Source organism: Thalassophryne amazonica, chromosome 8, assembly GCF_902500255.1.
Source record: "Thalassophryne amazonica chromosome 8, fThaAma1.1, whole genome shotgun sequence".
Taxonomy (NCBI): Eukaryota; Metazoa; Chordata; class Actinopteri; order Batrachoidiformes; family Batrachoididae; genus Thalassophryne; species Thalassophryne amazonica.
Window position 1 is genome coordinate 57323657 of NC_047110.1, and position 18630 is coordinate 57342286.

The following is an 18630-nucleotide window of genomic DNA, read 5'->3' on the forward strand; positions in this document are numbered from 1 at the left end:
ATGACGCAACTGACAGGCGTGGAAAAACTCACGCAGGCGCACGAAGGTTCAAGCTTGGCTGACGTAAAAACATATAAATCAAATCCATATATTTTTTGAATAAAATAAAAAGGTCGGATTCTTTTCTCACAGACCTCGTATTTGCTGCCCAGTAGTAGGAGCGTATATTGGGTAGTCCCATGCCGCCATCGATCTTCAAATGTTGGAGCACAGCTTTGCTTACTCTGGGTTTCTTATTCTGCCAGTTGTATGAAGAAATAGTCAAATCCAACAAAGTAAAAAAGGATTTGGGAACAAATATAGGTAGAGATTGGAATAAGTACATAAACTTAGGTAGTGTGTTCATTTTTACAGAATTTATACGACCGGCCAGTGTCAATGAAAGGGGTGACCATTGTTGTAGAGACATTCTCACCTGATTGTGGAGAGTTATGAAATTTTCGTGGAATATGTCCTTAAATTTACGGGTGATCTCTAATCCTAAATAGGTAAACTGCCATTTCTCAATTTTAAGAGGGGTGCTGCTGTAATCAGCAGCCAGGGCCTCGTCACTTTAATCCAAAATTGACAAAAATTAAGCTTGGCTTTTGTCTTGTGATCAACTTAACTTTCTTTCAAGCCTTTGAATGTAAATTTTTGATAAATGGCTAAATGGTGAAACGGCATCCCCAACACACACACACACACAGTCATTGGTTCAGCAGATAGGCCCTAAAGTACAATCAAAGGTTACATAATTAACCCCCTAAATTATGCCACTTAATCATCCAGCAGCTTTTACAAGTAATTCCATCGATTTCTGAAGTCTTTTGGAATTTCCCTTGCTCTTTAAAGACATTCTTGGTGTATGTAAACTGGTGATACAGTGAAACTTGGACATAGTCGAGAAAATCCTGAGACAAACAGGTCTTGTAACTGTTTCAAAATAAATTTACATGGAAATAAAACTAGAAATTATATTTGACTTAAAACAGAGTATTTCATAAAATATGTGCATTTTGGGAAGACTGGGTGAAGATTTGTAGCCACACTGTATGTAAACTTGTATATCTCGAAATGTAGGCATAACTGTGATTTGTTTTTGTGGGGCTGGGGTCACAAAATCTCTATGGTTTAGGTGATGCACCCACCCCAAACAGCACTGAGTGGTCAATTGTGAAGTTTTACATAATTCTAATAAAGACTCACGTGTCCAGGTTTGCTTGTGCTTTCTTTGATCAGGCGTCTCTGAGAACACTTTTTTGGGGGGGGGGGGGTTTGTTTTTGCATTTCTTTGAACAAACACTCTTGTCCCAGTACAGACGGTACATATCAGCCAATGTGAGCGTACAGAGATGGTATTAATAAAAATGTAATGAAATGGGACTGATGACTCATTCGATGATATCACACACCTGGAGCATCAAAGGGAGGAGAGGGAGGAGGAGTGTAGGCTTGGTGGTGACTCACACTTGGGTCTGAAAGACTGAACACAGTTGCTCTTTAAGTCATACTGCAGTCACACTAACCTTTCTGTCCAATGCTTTATGCTGTCATGTACGTGACCCTGTCTCCTTACAATGGTTCCACTATCTTTTCTTCCCTCGTCCTCCAACTTAGCTGCCTGTCTGTGTCAGAGACACAGTAACCATCAGTGGCAAAGACTCTTAAATCATGATTTTTCTGGTCACTCCGAGTCTAATGTAAGACTGCAAAGTTTCATGTGTGATTTTCTCACATCTTAGTGAAGAGAAATTTGTTCACATTAGCTACTGAATATTTGCACCCACTAATTTCAGTTCTTCAGTACAAAAATAGACTTTAAAAAAATCTGAATTTGTCCATTTTCATCATGAGCAGGACGACAGAAGTATAATTGATTTGAAAGGGTATTAGTTCGAGGCAGTGTTTGATGTCGGCTTCCTGTCACCAGAAGAACAGATAAGGGGATTCTGCACATACCTGCTGGCCCTGCTGCTTGCGTATAAATGGCAACGTTGATGCTCAGAGCACAACACACACCTGTTGGCTCTGAAGCTTAGTCACAGTGCAGCAGCAAGACAGTGTGGTTACTTAAAGGAAGGGCTGGAAAAAGACAATCTTCTACACAGTTTGGGCAGTTTTTGGGTTCTAGATGGAAACAACACTCGTGAGTATTTTTCTTCTTCTTCTGCATGTGTACTTGAACTTTACAGAACAACTTACCACATTTAGTATTAAATATCTGGTTTCAGATGTCCCTCTCTCTGCTTGGACTAGTACTCATCCACCATCCTTCCCCGAGCGGTTTCACTGAACAAAGTCGTTGCAAACACCTCAAGTATGATTTATGATAGATTGACAGTAATGAGAACAAATACAGAGCAGCAAGTCTTACTGCATTTCTGTTTACATTCTTCACGTCAGGAACCATGTATCCGGGGTCCATGTTTGTGGAAGATGCTCTTCAAAGAGCGATCAAGTTGACTGATGCTGCCTATGCCAATACAAATGAAAGGTAGACATTAATATTTGGCTAAGAAGAATCTGTATCTCCGTTCTGCCCAACATATTCTAAAAGCCTAAAATGGTGTAATTTTGTCAGAATAAACACGCTTCTTAATTCCAGGGTGAAGATGTCTCTGGCTGAGGTGCTCTGAGGCCCAGTGATCTACTGGCCCAGTTCAAACAGACTGAACCAGAACCAGGACTCACATCCATGCTGCAGAGCTATTGGAGAACACAGTGGAGCTTATCAGAGAAATGGTCTACACCCATACTATGGTTCAACCCAGCCCGCATGGTACCGATTGGCACAATCAATGAACAGATGTTTGCACCTGTAGATTATGATTTCAGATGCCTGAAGCATTTGATTCTTATACACATGTAACCAGCTAATACAGATAAAGAAGTTTAACATTCTTTCAGAGCTCTGTGTTTATTGGCCCTATCTTGACTATATGTGGTGCATGGTGCCATACGCCTGGTGCAGCTGATGTAGGACATGTCCAACTTTACATTCTTATTTACATGGCAGGGCAGTGTAAAGGAGTTGATTTTATCTTCTGCATTAGTCATATTTTATTACCTCAGTGTATTTCAGTTTAAGATGTTCAGTAATGTAATGAAAGAGAGATGAGGGTAAAAAAAAAAAATTACTGTATATAATACAGATGAAACAGTCTTGTATCCACAAGGTCCCGGTGTAAAGTCACCCATGCTCGACCTCCAGTACTCTGGAGTTGAAGTCTGAAACATATCTGGTGTAAAACTTGTGCAAAACCAAAATGTGTATTCATACAGAATCTACAGTGGTGACCCCAAAATAAAACATTAAAAACAGTAAAAACAAGAGCATTAAAAAAAAAAAAGATAATAAACCAATCCAGAAGAAAAAATGAAAGTACCTAAAAAAAAAAAATAACTCAAGCAAGAAGACATACTAAAAAAAGAACAAGGAGAAAACTACGTCTACCATATCAAATGCTTCCAAAGTGTTGAGGTGGTGACCTGAGAAACCATGGGCGCAATTTGGTGGGGGATAGGAGGGACATGTCCCCCCCCCCCCCCCTTCTGACATATATGGGTGATTCTTAGACTACGGGCACTTATGTCCTTTGATCATATTGTATGAAAAACAGAAAAAAGGGGAAATTTCACACTTTTATAGTTATCTTTACAATGAAAGTGTGTTAAGAATTTGTTCTAGTAGTCTATGATGACTTTTTCACCTTTTTTTCAGCATCATTATATGCATATATTGCCGTTTTGTGCTTGTCCCACACCCAGACTTTTGATCTTCAATGATAAAATGAATGGTAAAGAAATGGTTTTTCTAATGTTTTAAAATATCTCTGAATAAAATATCAGTAAATAAGCAAACATAATTGGGGTATTCAATGTCATACAACTGTTGTGATTTTTTTTTAAACAAAATGTAGTTTTCCCACACTATTGCCGTAATTTCCACCACAACACTGTAATGTCCCTTTAAACAGTTTGCATGAAAGATTGTTTGGGTAGTTTCTATGGAGATAAACAGTGACATCAGAGTACATGTATATAGTGCCAAATCACAACAAACAGTTGCCCCAAGGCGCTTTATATTGTAAGGCATGGTGTGGTGGAAATTACATTTACAAGGCCAATAGTGCCTGTAGTTAAAGGATCACCCATATGTGTGTACTTGAAACATGCTATGCCAGTCTTATGTGCAAAACCATGTCAGAATAATATCTTTGTTTCTGCAAGTTTGTATTTTAGCAGCATTGACTTGTTTACAACACCTGTTTCTTGTTTGTCACATTCGGAATTTTCTGGAACTGCATTTGCCCAGATTTGAAACCAAAAATAGTTGTCTCTAGGGGCTAGTGTCTACACATAAGTATCAATGGACCATATGCTAATTTACTAACTTCTGAAAGTTAGAAAAGGAAATCAGAAAAGCTCTCTGGGACCTCAGAAAGCCCATCTGCAGTTATTGCTTGATCTCCAAAATCAGTCTGTGCAAGCGAAATTATGTTCAGTATGAGTGTTGTCATTAGTGCCACTTCAAAAATTAAATTCATGAAAAGTAATTTATCCTAAACTTATGATCTGTTGTTTTTTCAAACTTATGCAAAAACAAATCTTGAGGAGAGAAAAAAAAATACAGTATGTGATAGTTAATATTAAGAGCCTGTTCGTTCATATTTATGAATACAGTTTACCACATTGCAGTTGTTTGTTTGTTTTTTGTTTTTTTTATGAAAAACTCAACCTATCATTCTTTTTGAGTTCTACACATGTGGTGATACCTTGCTACACAGGATGTTAATAAAATGCTGGCTATTCTCAGAATAAAGTACTTATATCCACAGTTTCAAAATTGTATAAGTCAAATGGTGTCCACTTTATGGTCTTCTCAAACATTAAATTACTGTTCTGGATGCTCAGATGCATCTGAGCTTATCTAGAAACCGTTGGCTTCTGGGGGCCTAAAGCAGCCCCCAGACCCCCGGCCTATGGCTTCGGCCCTGCGGGCCTCGCACTTTGTCCCCCCAACTTTCTAGTTCTAAATTGCGCCCTTGTGAGAAACAAACACCGTGTTCCTGAGTCGCTTTAAAGTGATTAACCAAATCAACCAACTGGATTTACTGGCAGTGATAGTTACAACCTTAAATAACCATGAGAGGGAGTGTATATGATAACCTCAAGTACAAATGGAAATCAGCTGCGTGTGCTCCATGTTCCTTCCTGGCTGACTTAATAAAACCCTGGCCCGGGCCCAGCGCTCGCAGGATGTAGGACTATTTTGTGTTCCTCGGGTGAATAAAAAGTCTTTGGGGAAATGAGGTTTTTCTTACTGTGCCCCCTTTCTGTGGAACAGTCTTCTAGCGTTTATAAAGCAGTCAGATGTTGTGGATACTTTTAAAACCAGATTGAAGATACGTTTGTTCTCCATTTCATTATATTTCTTTTACTCTTGGGTTTTAGTTGTGCTTTTAATCTTTTAATTTATTTTAATTTGTTTTTTGGTTGTTTGTGTGAAGTGCCTTGGGGCGACGCTGTCGTGAGTTGGTGCTCTACAAAATTAATAAATTGAATGTGATCTTTGCATTCTGTTGGTTTTGTTCTTTCCTTGAAGAGCTGCTGAGTGAAGAAGAAATGCAGAATCTGCTGCAGGTGACAGGCTGCTCCGCTCAACTGCAGAGGCCCAGCTGTCAGACCACCTGTCTTTCTGAGCGGTACCGATCCATCACAGGAGAATGCAACAACAGGTGAGTGTTTGACACCCAGGCAAAATATCCAGTAGACAAAAAAAAAAAAAAATTCAGTCTTAGATGTTCTTTCCCTGTTTAGAAAGAATCCCAGATGGGGGGCAGCCAATACTCCGTATTCACGCTGGGTGCCTCCAGAATATGAGGATGTGTGGGGGACACCCAGAGGCTGGGACCCAGCTCGCACCTACCACAATGTCACCCTGCCTCCAGTAAGAACCCTGCAGCAGCAGTACGTCACCCACTGACCCGTCAGCCCTGATACTCCTAACACTGTGTGTTATCCAGGTGCGGTTCGTGTCTCAGGAAGTGCTCTTCACTCACAACAACAACATCTCTCTGGACTCCACTCTGTCCCACCTGTTGGTAGAATGGGGCCAGTGGATAGATCACGACTTGGTGCTGACACCCCAGAGCCCCAGCACAGCAGCCTTCAGGACAGGAGCAGACTGCATCCAAACCTGCAGCCGCAACACACCCTGTTTCCCCATACAGGTGCATGTAAATGGCACAAACTCAAGTTGTGCTGCTATCTTCATATGCGACAAAGTCCACAATATATAACACATATCTAATACGCCCATGGAATTTAGACGTCTTTTTAAGATGTCAACTTACACTGAGACAACTGCTGCTTCATTGGTAGCTGTAAATATCTCCAGTCTTGGCTTCACTGATATTTGCCGAACACTTAACCCGCTCTGTTTCACATACAGAATCTGATTGTATCTGTCAGGGAAGAAAAGTACTGTTAACATCCGCCATCATGCAAATTAAATTCTGCACCATGGGGAGACATATTGCAAATATCAACTGTTTGTTATTTCGTATTTATATGTTGTTGTTGTCCTTTCGGCTGCTCCTGTGTGTTCGGGGTCGCCACAGCGGATACAGCCAGATCAGCATTGGCATTTGGCACAAGTTTTATGCCGGATGTCCGTCCTGACTCAACTCCAGTTTTACCTGGAGAAACACACACAACCCCTGGCTTCCAAAGAGGTCTCCCATTCAAGTACTAACCAGGCCCCACACTGGTTAGCTTCTGAGATCTGACAGGAGTATCAGGCTTACACAGAGCAGGTCAGCTGCTTATGTATTTATATGTGAATACTTATAAACCATTATATTTGAGTGTCTCACTGAACTATCAGGTATTCCCAGAATATTTTGAATTTATGTCCAGTTCCTCTGTACATCTTCATATTAAGTAAGTCTGTCTCAACCTCTCATTTCACCTGCCCCTTTGCAGTCCACCCAGCTGTAAATGGGCAACTGCCGACCCTTTTCTTATACAGCCTAAAGCCCCATTTACACATAGATGGTAAACTCTCCCGGAAGCGTCCCGGCAGAGATTTTGCCCCCTCTGGGCCGTTTTAGGGATCAAACGCCGTAGTTAACGCCGGCACACAGTGGCGTGGTTTTTCCGGCTTCACCAGGAATCGTCGAAAAAATTATTCAACATGTCGAATAATTCCTCCCGGAGAAGTGGCCTGACAACGGAGACAACGCGAACAACGGCGTTTAATATTTTTTTTAATCGCCGTGTCATCCCCCCCTTCCTGTAGTGCCGCAGTTTACACCGCCGTAATTGCCGGCTAGCATTGTATCCCTAACCAACGGCATGTAAAACGGCGATAGAGCCCACATCGGCATCCTCAAAGGCATTTTAACCGGCAACAGAGGCAGACAAAACGGCGGCGCTAGCGGACAGTACGCTGTTCTAAATGCCACCTCCCGGTTAACGGCGTTCCAAACGGCCGATAGGCGGCGGTCAGTATAAAAACGCTAGCGTGCTGCATGCAGGTCTCTCACTCGCGGCCAGCTCCAGATATTTTTGCAGAGAAGCTCCAGTATGCCTCCTAAAATAAAATTGGCAGCGGCAAGGACTTACCAAGAGGTCTGGTTCAGAAGCAGAGGGTAGCCCTGTGGTGGAGACGGAGCAACACCTTGAGGAGGGGAAAAGGAGAGAAAAGAAAAGGCTGAGAGTTGAGCTCCCTCCCCCTGCACTGACAGCTGCTTCAGCCTATTATACTCTAGGGGCGGTGCCTATATGCAAAAGTTCCTGGAGTAACGCAGGATTTGCCTGGATAAATCCAGCGGTACACAGGGCATTATTGGCGGCAGCAGAACACCGCCGTTCTCACACGCGTCTTAACCTGCAATTGTAAAGGATAGAACTGGGTATTAACCCCCGTTGCCTTACGTGTGCCGGATGCTACGACGTCAAAACTCCGCTTTATTCGTTGGATTTAGCAGCGTTTTATCCGCGTATATGCGGCTAGTACGGCGCTCAAAACGCCGGCGAAATGCTCTGCCCCTTTCTACCGCGAAAACAGCCGGAACTACCGCGAACTTCGGTCTACATACTACCCGCCGACAAAACCGTCTCTTTGTAACCTGGGCTTAAGTATCCAGGTGCATCTTAAAAATAAAATAGAATATCGTGGAAAAGTTAAGTCTTTTGTCGGTTATTTCAGGAAGTGAAAATGTTATGTATTCTAAAGTCATAAGATATGAACGGTAATTTTTCAAGTATTGAGTTATAGTTTATTTTTGGAGGTGTAAGCTGTAATTATCAAAATTTAAAATAAAAATGTGCCAAACATTTGAGTTTATATGTAATAAATTGAGAAATATAAAATTTTCATTTTCTACAATAACAGAAAAAACTTTAATGATATTCTCGTTTTGTTTTGTTTTCTTTCTTTGTTTGTAGATGCACCAGCCTGATGGGCCTCAGGGCCTTTACAAATTCAAGCGATAGAAATTTTTATGGATTCTTCACTTGGAATTTGGATGCTGAGGACCTGTGTTTTAGCGAGTGCCTGGTGGTACTCCTGGCTGTATTTTGTTTACCTCATATATAAAGCCAACAGTATTGGTTTTCCTTAAATTATAGGATTTATTTCCCATACTTTTAAATCTTCTCTGTGCTAATAATTGTTAGCTACAGCTTTTTAGTACTTTTAACTAACCTTGTTAAAAGTTGAGCATGTTTTTCATCAGCAGGATGAAACTGACATCTCTTTACAGATCCCACTATCAGATCCTCGCTATGGTCTCCAGAGTTGCATGCCTTTTTTCCGCTCTGCTCCTAGCTGTGTTGCTGGATTGTTGCCTCATCGGCACCGGGAGCAGCTGAACACTATCACCTCCTTTGTTGATGCCAGCATGGTATATGGCAGCTCAGACAGTCTGGCTTCAGCTCTGCGAAACAACTCCTCTCCTCTGGGCACCATGGCCACCAACCCTCACTACTCAGACGGAGTTCTCGCCTACATGCCCTTTATGCCACTTCAGCAGGCTCAACTGGATCCCTGTGGTCCTCGGAACACTAATGCTTCAGCAGCATCAAACAGATCCATATGTGGGAAGAACACCACATCCTGCTTTCAAGCTGGTGAGTAAATGTGGTAAATCAGGTATTATTAAATCTATGGTTACCTCGATCAAGGAGGCTGTGTGTTCTTGGTGCTTTGTCCGCAAGTTATCTCAGAAGCACATGAACAGATTCCAAATGATATTTAGCAGAGAGGCAGTCCCGGCGTCATGGGCAGGCCTTAGAGTGCCTGGCACGCCCTCAGAGGCAGTCAGGCCCCCTCTGGACAGATGAGCCTCTGTCACCCGCCAACCACAAAAAAAAGAAATCACAGGCTACCTTGATTGCAATTTGTACATATTTCCAATATAGATTATTTATAATAATATTGATAAACACACTGTGCTTTATCTTATTTTTACTAAAATAACTGAATGATTTCATTGTTTCATGAAATGATCTGGGTAAAACAGAAACGTAACACAGAAATGATATGTGTAGAGTGTTGACTACTTACGGAAGACCATTACATTCACTGGATAAAAAAAAAATAGACACCTTATCTCGTAATTTGTAATTATGAGAAAAGATCTCGCAATTATGAGATCAGGAAAGGTGCCACATTGACCACTGCTTTGCTCAGAACCACATACTGCACATCCACAAGGAAAACATCTTTACGCAATGGGGGTTTTCAAGATCCCACTAGACAGCGCCTACACGTATGTGTATTGACGTCACAACTCTATCTGGTTTGGGAGACGCGGCTTCTTTCAATAACAGCAACTGTCAAGAAACTTTCTCGTGTGTGTGGTTGGAGTTGTGTAGCGGTAGGAATAGCCTTTTGAATGCTAGAATAACAATGTCAGTTGCAAAAGAAATCAAATAAAAGTGAAAAGATGTTCATTGCACGTAGAATGTTGGTATTTTGGTTGTTAAACTTTCCTAGCAGCGAAGCCCCGGTCACACAGCACTAACAAATGACACTGAAGCCAAAACAAAACAATAAATCTGGACTTATGTTGACTTTCAGAGACATCATTTAACCATCATCCAGCTTCGTTCTTCGTTCCCGATGACAACTTAGTCGTCCGTATTCTGTTTTGCTTTCTGGCTGTCGGCTCCTCACCTGTGGAACCAGCTCCCAATTCAGATCAGGGAGACAGACACCCTCTCTACTTTTAAGATTAGGCTTAAAACTTTCCTTTTTGCTAAAGCTTATAGTTAGGGCTGGATCAGGTGACCCTGAACCATCCCTTAGTTATGCTGCTATAGACGTAGACTGCTGGGGGGTTCCCATGATGCACTGTTTCTTTCTCTTTTGCTCTGTATGCACCACTCTGCATTTAATCACTAGTGATTGATCTCTGCTCCCCTCCACAGCATATCTTTTTCCTGGTTCTCTCCCTCAGCCCCAACCAGTCCCAGCAGAAGACTGCCCCTCCCTGAGCCTGGTTCTGCTGGAGGTTTCTTCCTGTTAAAAGGGAGTTTTTTCCCACTGTAGCCAAGTGCTTCCTCACAGGGGGTCGTTTTGACCGTTGGGGTTTTACATAATTATTGTATGGCCTTGCCTTACAATATAAAGCGCCTTGGGGCAACTGTTTGTTGTGATTTGGCGCTATATAAAAAAAAATTGATTGATTGATTGATTGATTTGCCTGGAGAGCCTGTGCGCACACACACACAAATGGCTGTGGGACAGTTTGCATGCCATCTTTGGCTGTCTGTAGTGCACAGCTGTTTGATTGTTTGTGCAAGATGTTGGGCTTGGGAGGTTGGACGACATTGGATGATAGTCAAACGGAACACCTACGGTACGGGAATTACGCAAGCAATGAGGAACCGTCGTTGGGATTCGTAGAGGAACGAAGCTGGACAACGGTTAAATGATGTCTCTGAAAGTCAAAGCAAGTCCAGATTTATTGTTTCATTTTGGCTGTAGTGTCATTCGTTAATGCCCTGTGACCGGGGCTTTAGATCGACATTCACACCACTACAGTACTCCTTCTCATTCCTTGTGGGTTACCAACAACAATGACAACAAAATAACTTTCCAATACAGTGTGGAATTCACCTCCACTGGCCAATTTTCTCCCTGGAAATCTGACAGCTGAGCAGGTGTTTCTAGTGACGCCAAACATGTGAGCGAGAGGCTCACTTACTGGAAGTCTCAATTTCAAGATGGCGGCGGATCTTGAAAATCCCCCATTCCACTGCTTCCAATCCCTCAGTAAAGACAAGTGTGAGAATTCCCTAATCATAATTGAAAATCAGCCAATTTGTAACCACTGACAGCGCAGTGTGATCAAGCACAGTGTGGATTTTCCCCTGAGATGATCCTGGATGAATGAAATTCCTCCAGGGAGGGGCAGGGTGCACCTCTGTCATATTCATGCTTCTTCCTGCTCCCTTTCAAACAAGTTATGTTGACATTGTTGTTGTTTTGCCTTTTTTAGATTTTGTGGTTTGTGTTTGTTTTCTTCTATATTTTTGTTTTTAATGTCTGAAATAAAACCTTCAATCAATCAATCATAGTCAGGGACAAAGTGAAGCGCTGTGAATACTTTCCGGATGCACTGTATATGGATCTGGGGGACAAAAATGTATTTATAGGCAGGGGTGGATCACGAAAGAAGGACAGGAATTTGGTTTCAAGATTAATTTAAAGGAGACTGCGGTGCTTTGGCAGAATACATTCTTTGAGTGATGTTATAGTTCATTAATATTTTGCAGGTGATTCAAGAGCCAATGAACACCTGGGAATGATTGCATTGCACACACTCTTTTTGAGGGAGCACAATCGGTTGGTCAAAGAGCTTCATTTGCTCAACCCTCACTGGAGCCCTGACACCCTTTATCAAGAGGCCCGGAAGATCATAGGAGCCATTCACCAGGTATCACCCACAGTTTGAGCAGGATATCCTTTCGCCTTTATCAATACGAGAATTCACAGCCTCCTGGCTGACTTAATTCTGACTTATTTCAGATTGTAACATGGGAGCAGTATTTGCCGCGGGTTCTTGGTGAAAGCGCCATGTCTGAGCTGGTGCCTCCCTATGAGGGCTACGATCCTGAAGTGGATCCCAGTATTGTTAATGTTTTTGCAACTGCTGCATTTCGTTTTGCACATGTCACTGTGCAGCCGATAGTAGCCAGGCTGGGGCCGGGATATGTCACTAACCCCCAGCATCCCCCTACCGCTTCATGAATCACTGTTTGCCTCTTGGAGGATTGTGCAAGAAGGTATAAATACAGTACTGTAAGTCAGAACATTTGAATTGCTTTGATGAATGCTTTATTTATTTATTTCCTCTTGATGTGTCAGGTGGAATAGATCCTGTGTTGCGTGGTCTTTTGCTGTCTCCAGCCAAGCTACAGATGCAGGGAGAGATGATGGTGGAAGAGCTGACAGAGAGGCTGTTTCAGGCACAAGGAGGGATTCCTCTGGACCTTGGTGCCCTGAACCTTCAGAGAGGCCGGGACCACGGCCTACCTGGTACCAGCTTTGTTCTGTGACCTAGTATTGAATGATGCAGTAGCATCCTCTGATGTCAACGACGATTGTAAAAAAAAAAAAAAAATAATATATATATATATATATATATATATATATATATATATATATATATATATATATATATATATATATATATATATTCCAGTGCAGCATCAGTGTAGTCTTCATTGACATGCTTCATTATCACATAGATCAGGGGTGCCCAACCTTTTTTGAACCAAAATCTACTTTTAAAGTCGATAGTGTATCAAGATCTACCAAGCCATATCGAACACCATAGCGGAGCCACAATTTATTGTGCACCAATATAATAACAATTTTCTGGCACAAAGATAAGTTTCAACAATAATAATGCATTACTGAAATAAATGTGCATCGTGCAAAGAATAAGCACAAGTAGGCCTAGGACTGGCCTGTAACAACACAACAAACAACCCAAATTTCAATGCTTAATTCAAGTTGGAAAAGTTATTCCCTACCCTTAGTGGGACTTCTGGCAATGAGAGGATGCAGGCAAACTCTCATAGTCTGGACAGTAGGAGCTGAGTGGCAGCCCTAAGCAGGCTTCAAGGTGGTCTTCAGTCATGGTGGATCTGTATTTGACTAAATGATTTTCATGTGTGAAAAGGCAGACTCAAAATCCAAAAGGTGCAGTCATGCCACTTTGGACGTTACAGTAGTGTTCAGAATAATAGTAGTGCTATGTGACTAAAAAGATTAATCCAGGTTTTGAGTATATTTCTTAGTTACATGGGAAACAAGGTACCAGTAGATTCAGTAGATTCTCACAAATCCAACAAGACCAAGCATTCATGATATGCACACTCTTAAGGCTATGAAATTGGGCTATTAGTAAAAAAAAAAAAAAAAAAAAAAGTAGAAAAGGGGGTGTTCACAATAATAGTAGTGTGGCATTCAGTCAGTGAGTTCGTCAGTTTTGTGGAACAAACAGGTGTGAATCAGGTGTCTCCTATGTAATGATGAAGCCAGCACCTGTTGAACTGCTTTTCTCTTGAAGCTGAGGAAAATGGGACGTTCAAGACATTGTTCAGAAGAACAGCGTAGTTTGATTAAAAAGTTGATTGGAGAGGGAAAACTTATACGCAGGTGCAAAGAATTATAGGCTGTTCATCTACAATGATCTCCAGTGCTTTAAAATGGACAAAAAAAAAAAGATGCGTGGAAGAAAACAGAAACAACCATCAAAATGGATAGAAGAATAACGAGAATGGCAAAGGCTCACTCACTGATCAGCTCCAGGATGATCAAAGACTGGAGTTACCTGTAAGTGCTGTGACAGTTAGAAGACGCCTGTGTGAAGCTAATTTATATGCAAGAATCCCCTGCAAAGTCCCTCTGTTAAATAAAAGATGTGCAGAAGAGGTTACAATTTGCCAAAGAACACATCAACTGGCCTAAAGAGAAATGGAGGAATATTTTGTGGACTGATGGGAGTAAAATTGTTCTTTTTGGGTCCAAGGGCCGCAGACAGTTTGTGAGACAACCCCAAACTCTGAATTCAAGCCACAGTTCACAGTGAAGACAGTGAAGCATGGTGGTGCAAGCATCATGATATGGGCATGTTTCTCCTACTATGGTGTTGGGCCTATATATTGCATACCAGGTATCATGGATCAGTTTGGATATGTCAAAATACTTGAAGAGGTCATGTTGCCTTATGCTGAAGAGGACATGCCCTTGAAATGGGTGTTTCAACAATTCACTGACCCCAATCACACTAGTAAACCAGCAAAATCTTGGTTCCAAACCAACAAAATTGCCTCGCAGATGTGAAGAAATCATGAAAAACTGTGGTTATACAACTAAATACTAGTTTAGTGATTCACAGGATTGCTAAAAAAGCAGTTTGAACATAATACTTTTGAGTTTGTAGCATTAACAGCAGATGCTGCTATTATTGTGAAGACCCCCTTTTCTACTTTTTTTTTACTAATAGCCCAATTTCATAGCCTAAAGAGTGTGCATATCATGAATGCTTGGTCTTGTTGGATTTGTGAAAATCTACTGGATCTACTGGTACCTTGTTTCCCATGTAACAATAAGAAATATACTCAAAACCTGGATTTATCTTTTTAGTCACATAGCACTACTATTATTCTGAACACTACTGTATATAATCCATATCTATATTTTCCCCAAATAGAAAACGGAGACCTGACAACACGCTGAATGGATGCAAAGTCAGTAAAGGGCTTTTCACATTCTGACAAGATGCTCTGCACTTGATCATCATAATGTACACTCTCAAGCTCCGCACAGTCTTTGCCCTGACGCTTAAGTTCTGTGTCCATGTGAAAAGTTCAGCAGGTCACACTGTTGTAGCCTGCTTGATAGTAGGTGTAACTTGCTTTTAAATGTGTTCACAAAGCTGATCATTTTGATAATGTGTTTGTCCTACCCGCAGCTCTAGATTCAAATTATTGAGCTTGTCAGTCAGATCAGTAAGAAAGGTTGTTTTTGAGTTTTTATCTGAAAAGGGGGACATCAAACCTCACCAAATTTGTGACTCACAGCACCTGAGTATTATTTTGGTAAACATAAACAAAAATCACTTCAACTAATTTATCTGTATTTACTTCTGATTTGATGGGCACATGGTAAAATTCATTTCCCCCATAGACCAGTGTCTTAATCACTCGGTACGGCTGCAGAGAGCATCCCAAAAATGTGGTGTGGAATGTAACCCATAGTGTTCCAGTCTGTTACATTTAAAACCCATGTTCCTAAACTGCTAATTTATTCAATAAATAAAACTCTAGTTGTGTTGGTTGAAAGTTGTTTGAGAGCCTTAAATCCATGGGGAGATTGAATTTAGTTGAACAATAAAGTAACAGTCATCAGTTATTCGCTTTATGTTTGTTTCGCATCCTGGTTCAGCCAGTTGCGCTCGAGTCCTAATATAGCCACCAAAAATAGCACTCTGGGGTTTTCCTGCGAGCTCATCCAAAAAGAGTATAACATGACTTATCTCAATAGTGGATGTTATGTATTCCCCATGGTCCAAAATTCAAAAATTGAGCGTCACATATTGGTGACCCATATGTAGACGTATTTGATATGTTCTGGATGACCACAGAACTTGATGAACGTGTATCAGCTATCGTATAATTAGTGTTAATTTTCTCACCTGTTTTAGTTAGCCTTTTGTCAAATGTCTTTGTTTTGTCATTCACATTTATTATTTAGTCATATAACAGACTAAAAGTCTGTTAATTTTAGACTAGTTCTAGTCAAGACACTTTAGTTTTTGATTCAAAAAAACAAAATCTGATTACCGTTTTTGTTTCACACATCTGAAATAGCGAATGTAATCATTACCTGACTAAATACACTTGTTGACTGATTGAATGTTTCTGGTGTTTTCCCTCAATATTTTAAATCTGCAAGGCTTCCCCCTCAGATACAATTAGACATTTTGTGTTGTGTTGGGGGGTTTGGCTGGATGTTTTTGTGTTGTTTCTTTTCTTTGCTCTCCAGGTGGTATGCAAACTGGTTTTTGTCTGTGGAGACGGTGCTGGCAGAAGAATCCTTCACCCTCATCAACATTATTGGCTGCACTTGTGGAGGATGTCCACGTGCAGGCCTAATGACTCGCAGCACCTGCGGATGATGCTCACGTGCAGACTTAAGGACTTTCAGCTGAAGCAGATAATTAGATGGCGTTCTGCATTTAAGCCATGAGTGGTTCAAGCAGAATTGCCGGGAACTCGACCTTGTGACGTTCGTTTGTGAGACGCTGAGGACCGCGCCTGGGTTTGACACATCGTGCCTGTGAAGGAGGACGGGTGAGGGACACATGCTGTCAGCACACATCAGAGGTGATTGATTGTCTGAATAAGTGTTAATAGTAATTTGGTATTTTGTTACGCAGTATATTTGAACATTGATGAGAATTGTGCAGCTCGCTTCTCACGGCCGTGGCGTGCGGACTGATGATCCTCCACCTGTTGTGAGAAGCTGCTCATTTACATAAAGCTTAAAGTCAGACCTCAATGTGTTGCTGATAGCGTGTGCCTTTGAAGGATATTAGTTGTAGCTGTTGACTTACCTCACCTCTTCTATCCTTCACAGAGTCAGTTTGTCGTGTCCACCTGGGGGGTGTTTGGCGGTGAATTTGAGTCCAGAAGCGCCGGGCTTCGATCCCTTTGAGCACTGGAGAGCGCGCCGTCCTTCACTCCGCCAGACAAGCCATTTATTATGTTGTACACAATTATTGCACAGAAAGGGAAATAAATGTTTGTTTTTGGAACCGCTTTCTGGTTATTTAGCGCTGGGTTCAGTCAGACGCAGGTCCGCTCCTCAACCCGCGTCAGCTAACAGTAGTTCCCGGCCATTCTAAAATGGACCCAGCGGCAGAAGCGGTTCCATTTGCCGAAAGAGGTCAAGAACACTTGGAGAAAATATGGGAGCAATTACAGCATCTCGCAAACCAAATCAAACAAACAGATGCCCACGATGTGTCTGTTCTGTTATCACGAGCATCCTGAAGTGCAAAGCTCCTTCAGAGAGGCCATGCTAGGTCAGAGGCTGAAATTCCTAATCTGTGCTGCACTTATTATAGTGTATGTTACTGTTTGGAATATCAGCTGCTCATCTTTTTCCTTAGATCTTACCCAGGACAGTAAGGTGGTGGAGGTGATTCAGAGAGGAGATTTGCTGAAATCACTACACAGCTTGAGAGAGCTGCAGCCCTGGACAGCACCTTTTCTCATCGCTCATTTACACAGGTTGCTTGTTCCCTCAAAGCAAATCACTACATAATTCAGTTGTAGGTGTTGTGTATTGTATAAATTAAATGCACTGTGTCACCCAGGTTATATGAGAAACATGGAGAGGCAGCTGTACGTTCATTTTCCCAGTTCTATCCTGTAATAACACCAGCCGATGTATTCACCATGGCTCAGCAAAGCCACTTCTTAGCATACCTTGATAATCTGGTCCAGTCACAAGCTGAGGAGAACAGGTACTCCTTCAGTTTTATGCTTTTGTTAAAGAATTTTAAAAAGAGCTTATTCCCCTCCCTCTGTGTTCAAATTCTTTCTTTCCATTTCTTTTTTAGGTTGTCATTTTTGGGGTCGCTTCTTGAACCAGAATCACTGCATCAGGATTGGCTGGAACTGGCACTGACCCATGATGCTCCTCATCATTACGACACCCTTACTCCTGATGGACAACCCAGGTGTGGATCTGTTCATACAATGTGGAAAGAATGTAAAACGTGTTCCTTTTTTCTTTTAATTATTACTGTTCATTTGGAAGAATATATACACGCACATACACAGTGCTCTCCAAAATTATTTGGCCCTTTGGTATTTCACATTTTAATTTTTTTATACCATTTCAAATGCAAAAAGTAATCAGGGTTCTATAAAAATTTCAAAAATTATCTTCCTCAAACTCAAAGCAAATCTCTACAACTTGATACAAATTAATTAAAAATAGAAAAGCCAAGATGATGGGTTGCATAAGTAATGGGCCTGTAAATAATCAATTTTATTGCCAGTTTTCTTCAGACAAGTCATGGGATGGATACATGAACATTTCCAAGTCAATGAAGATATCTTGGACTTAATTTACATTGATTATGAAGAAATACAAACAGTATGGCACTCTATGGTAAATCTGTCTGGAGTAGACAGTTCTAAAAAACTGAGTGACTGTGCAAGAAGGAAAAGAGTGAGGAAAGCCACCAAGACACCCAGAAGAAGATATAGGCTTCTGTGGCTGTGACTGAAGAAACTGTGCACAGTGCATGTTTTTGCATTTTGTATCAGCAGTTACTGTATACAACTTCATCATGAAGTAATATAGAGGAGGATCATTCTTTCACCAAAATATCAGATTTATGGTTGCATCTCAGTTGTATCTTCTGGAAAATTGTAGCTGAACTGTTCAGTCTTTCTCCTCTATAAATCAGATTGTTGTGGTGTCAAAAGACAACAAACATAAAGAATGATTAGAGAGAAAGTTGAAAGGGAGCTGGTTCAGATCACCACCAACATTTGCTCAATGTTTCATTAGTCCAGGGCCATCTCTCCACAAAAGAGTACAGA

At 41.3% G+C, this 18630-nt stretch overlaps 2 protein-coding genes across 2 annotated transcripts in view; both read left to right on the forward strand.

Moving 5' to 3' along the window:
- The window catches only part of hps5 (HPS5 biogenesis of lysosomal organelles complex 2 subunit 2), a 57424-nt gene that overhangs the window by 34352 nt on the left and 4442 nt on the right, over window positions 1-18630 (forward strand). The window contains 2 exon segments of the mRNA XM_034176336.1: window positions 17391-17540; window positions 17637-17756. Coding sequence (XP_034032227.1) covers window positions 17391-17540; window positions 17637-17756 — 270 coding nt within the window.
- LOC117515672 (thyroid peroxidase-like) lies at window positions 2638-12608 on the forward strand. Its single transcript, XM_034176333.1, is given in 9 exon segments — window positions 2638-2761; window positions 5588-5720; window positions 5803-5932; window positions 6009-6215; window positions 8754-9120; window positions 11773-11933; window positions 12026-12244; window positions 12246-12282; window positions 12365-12608. Coding segments are annotated over 9 exon segments (1485 nt in total). The 5' UTR covers window positions 2638-2721; the 3' UTR covers window positions 12556-12608.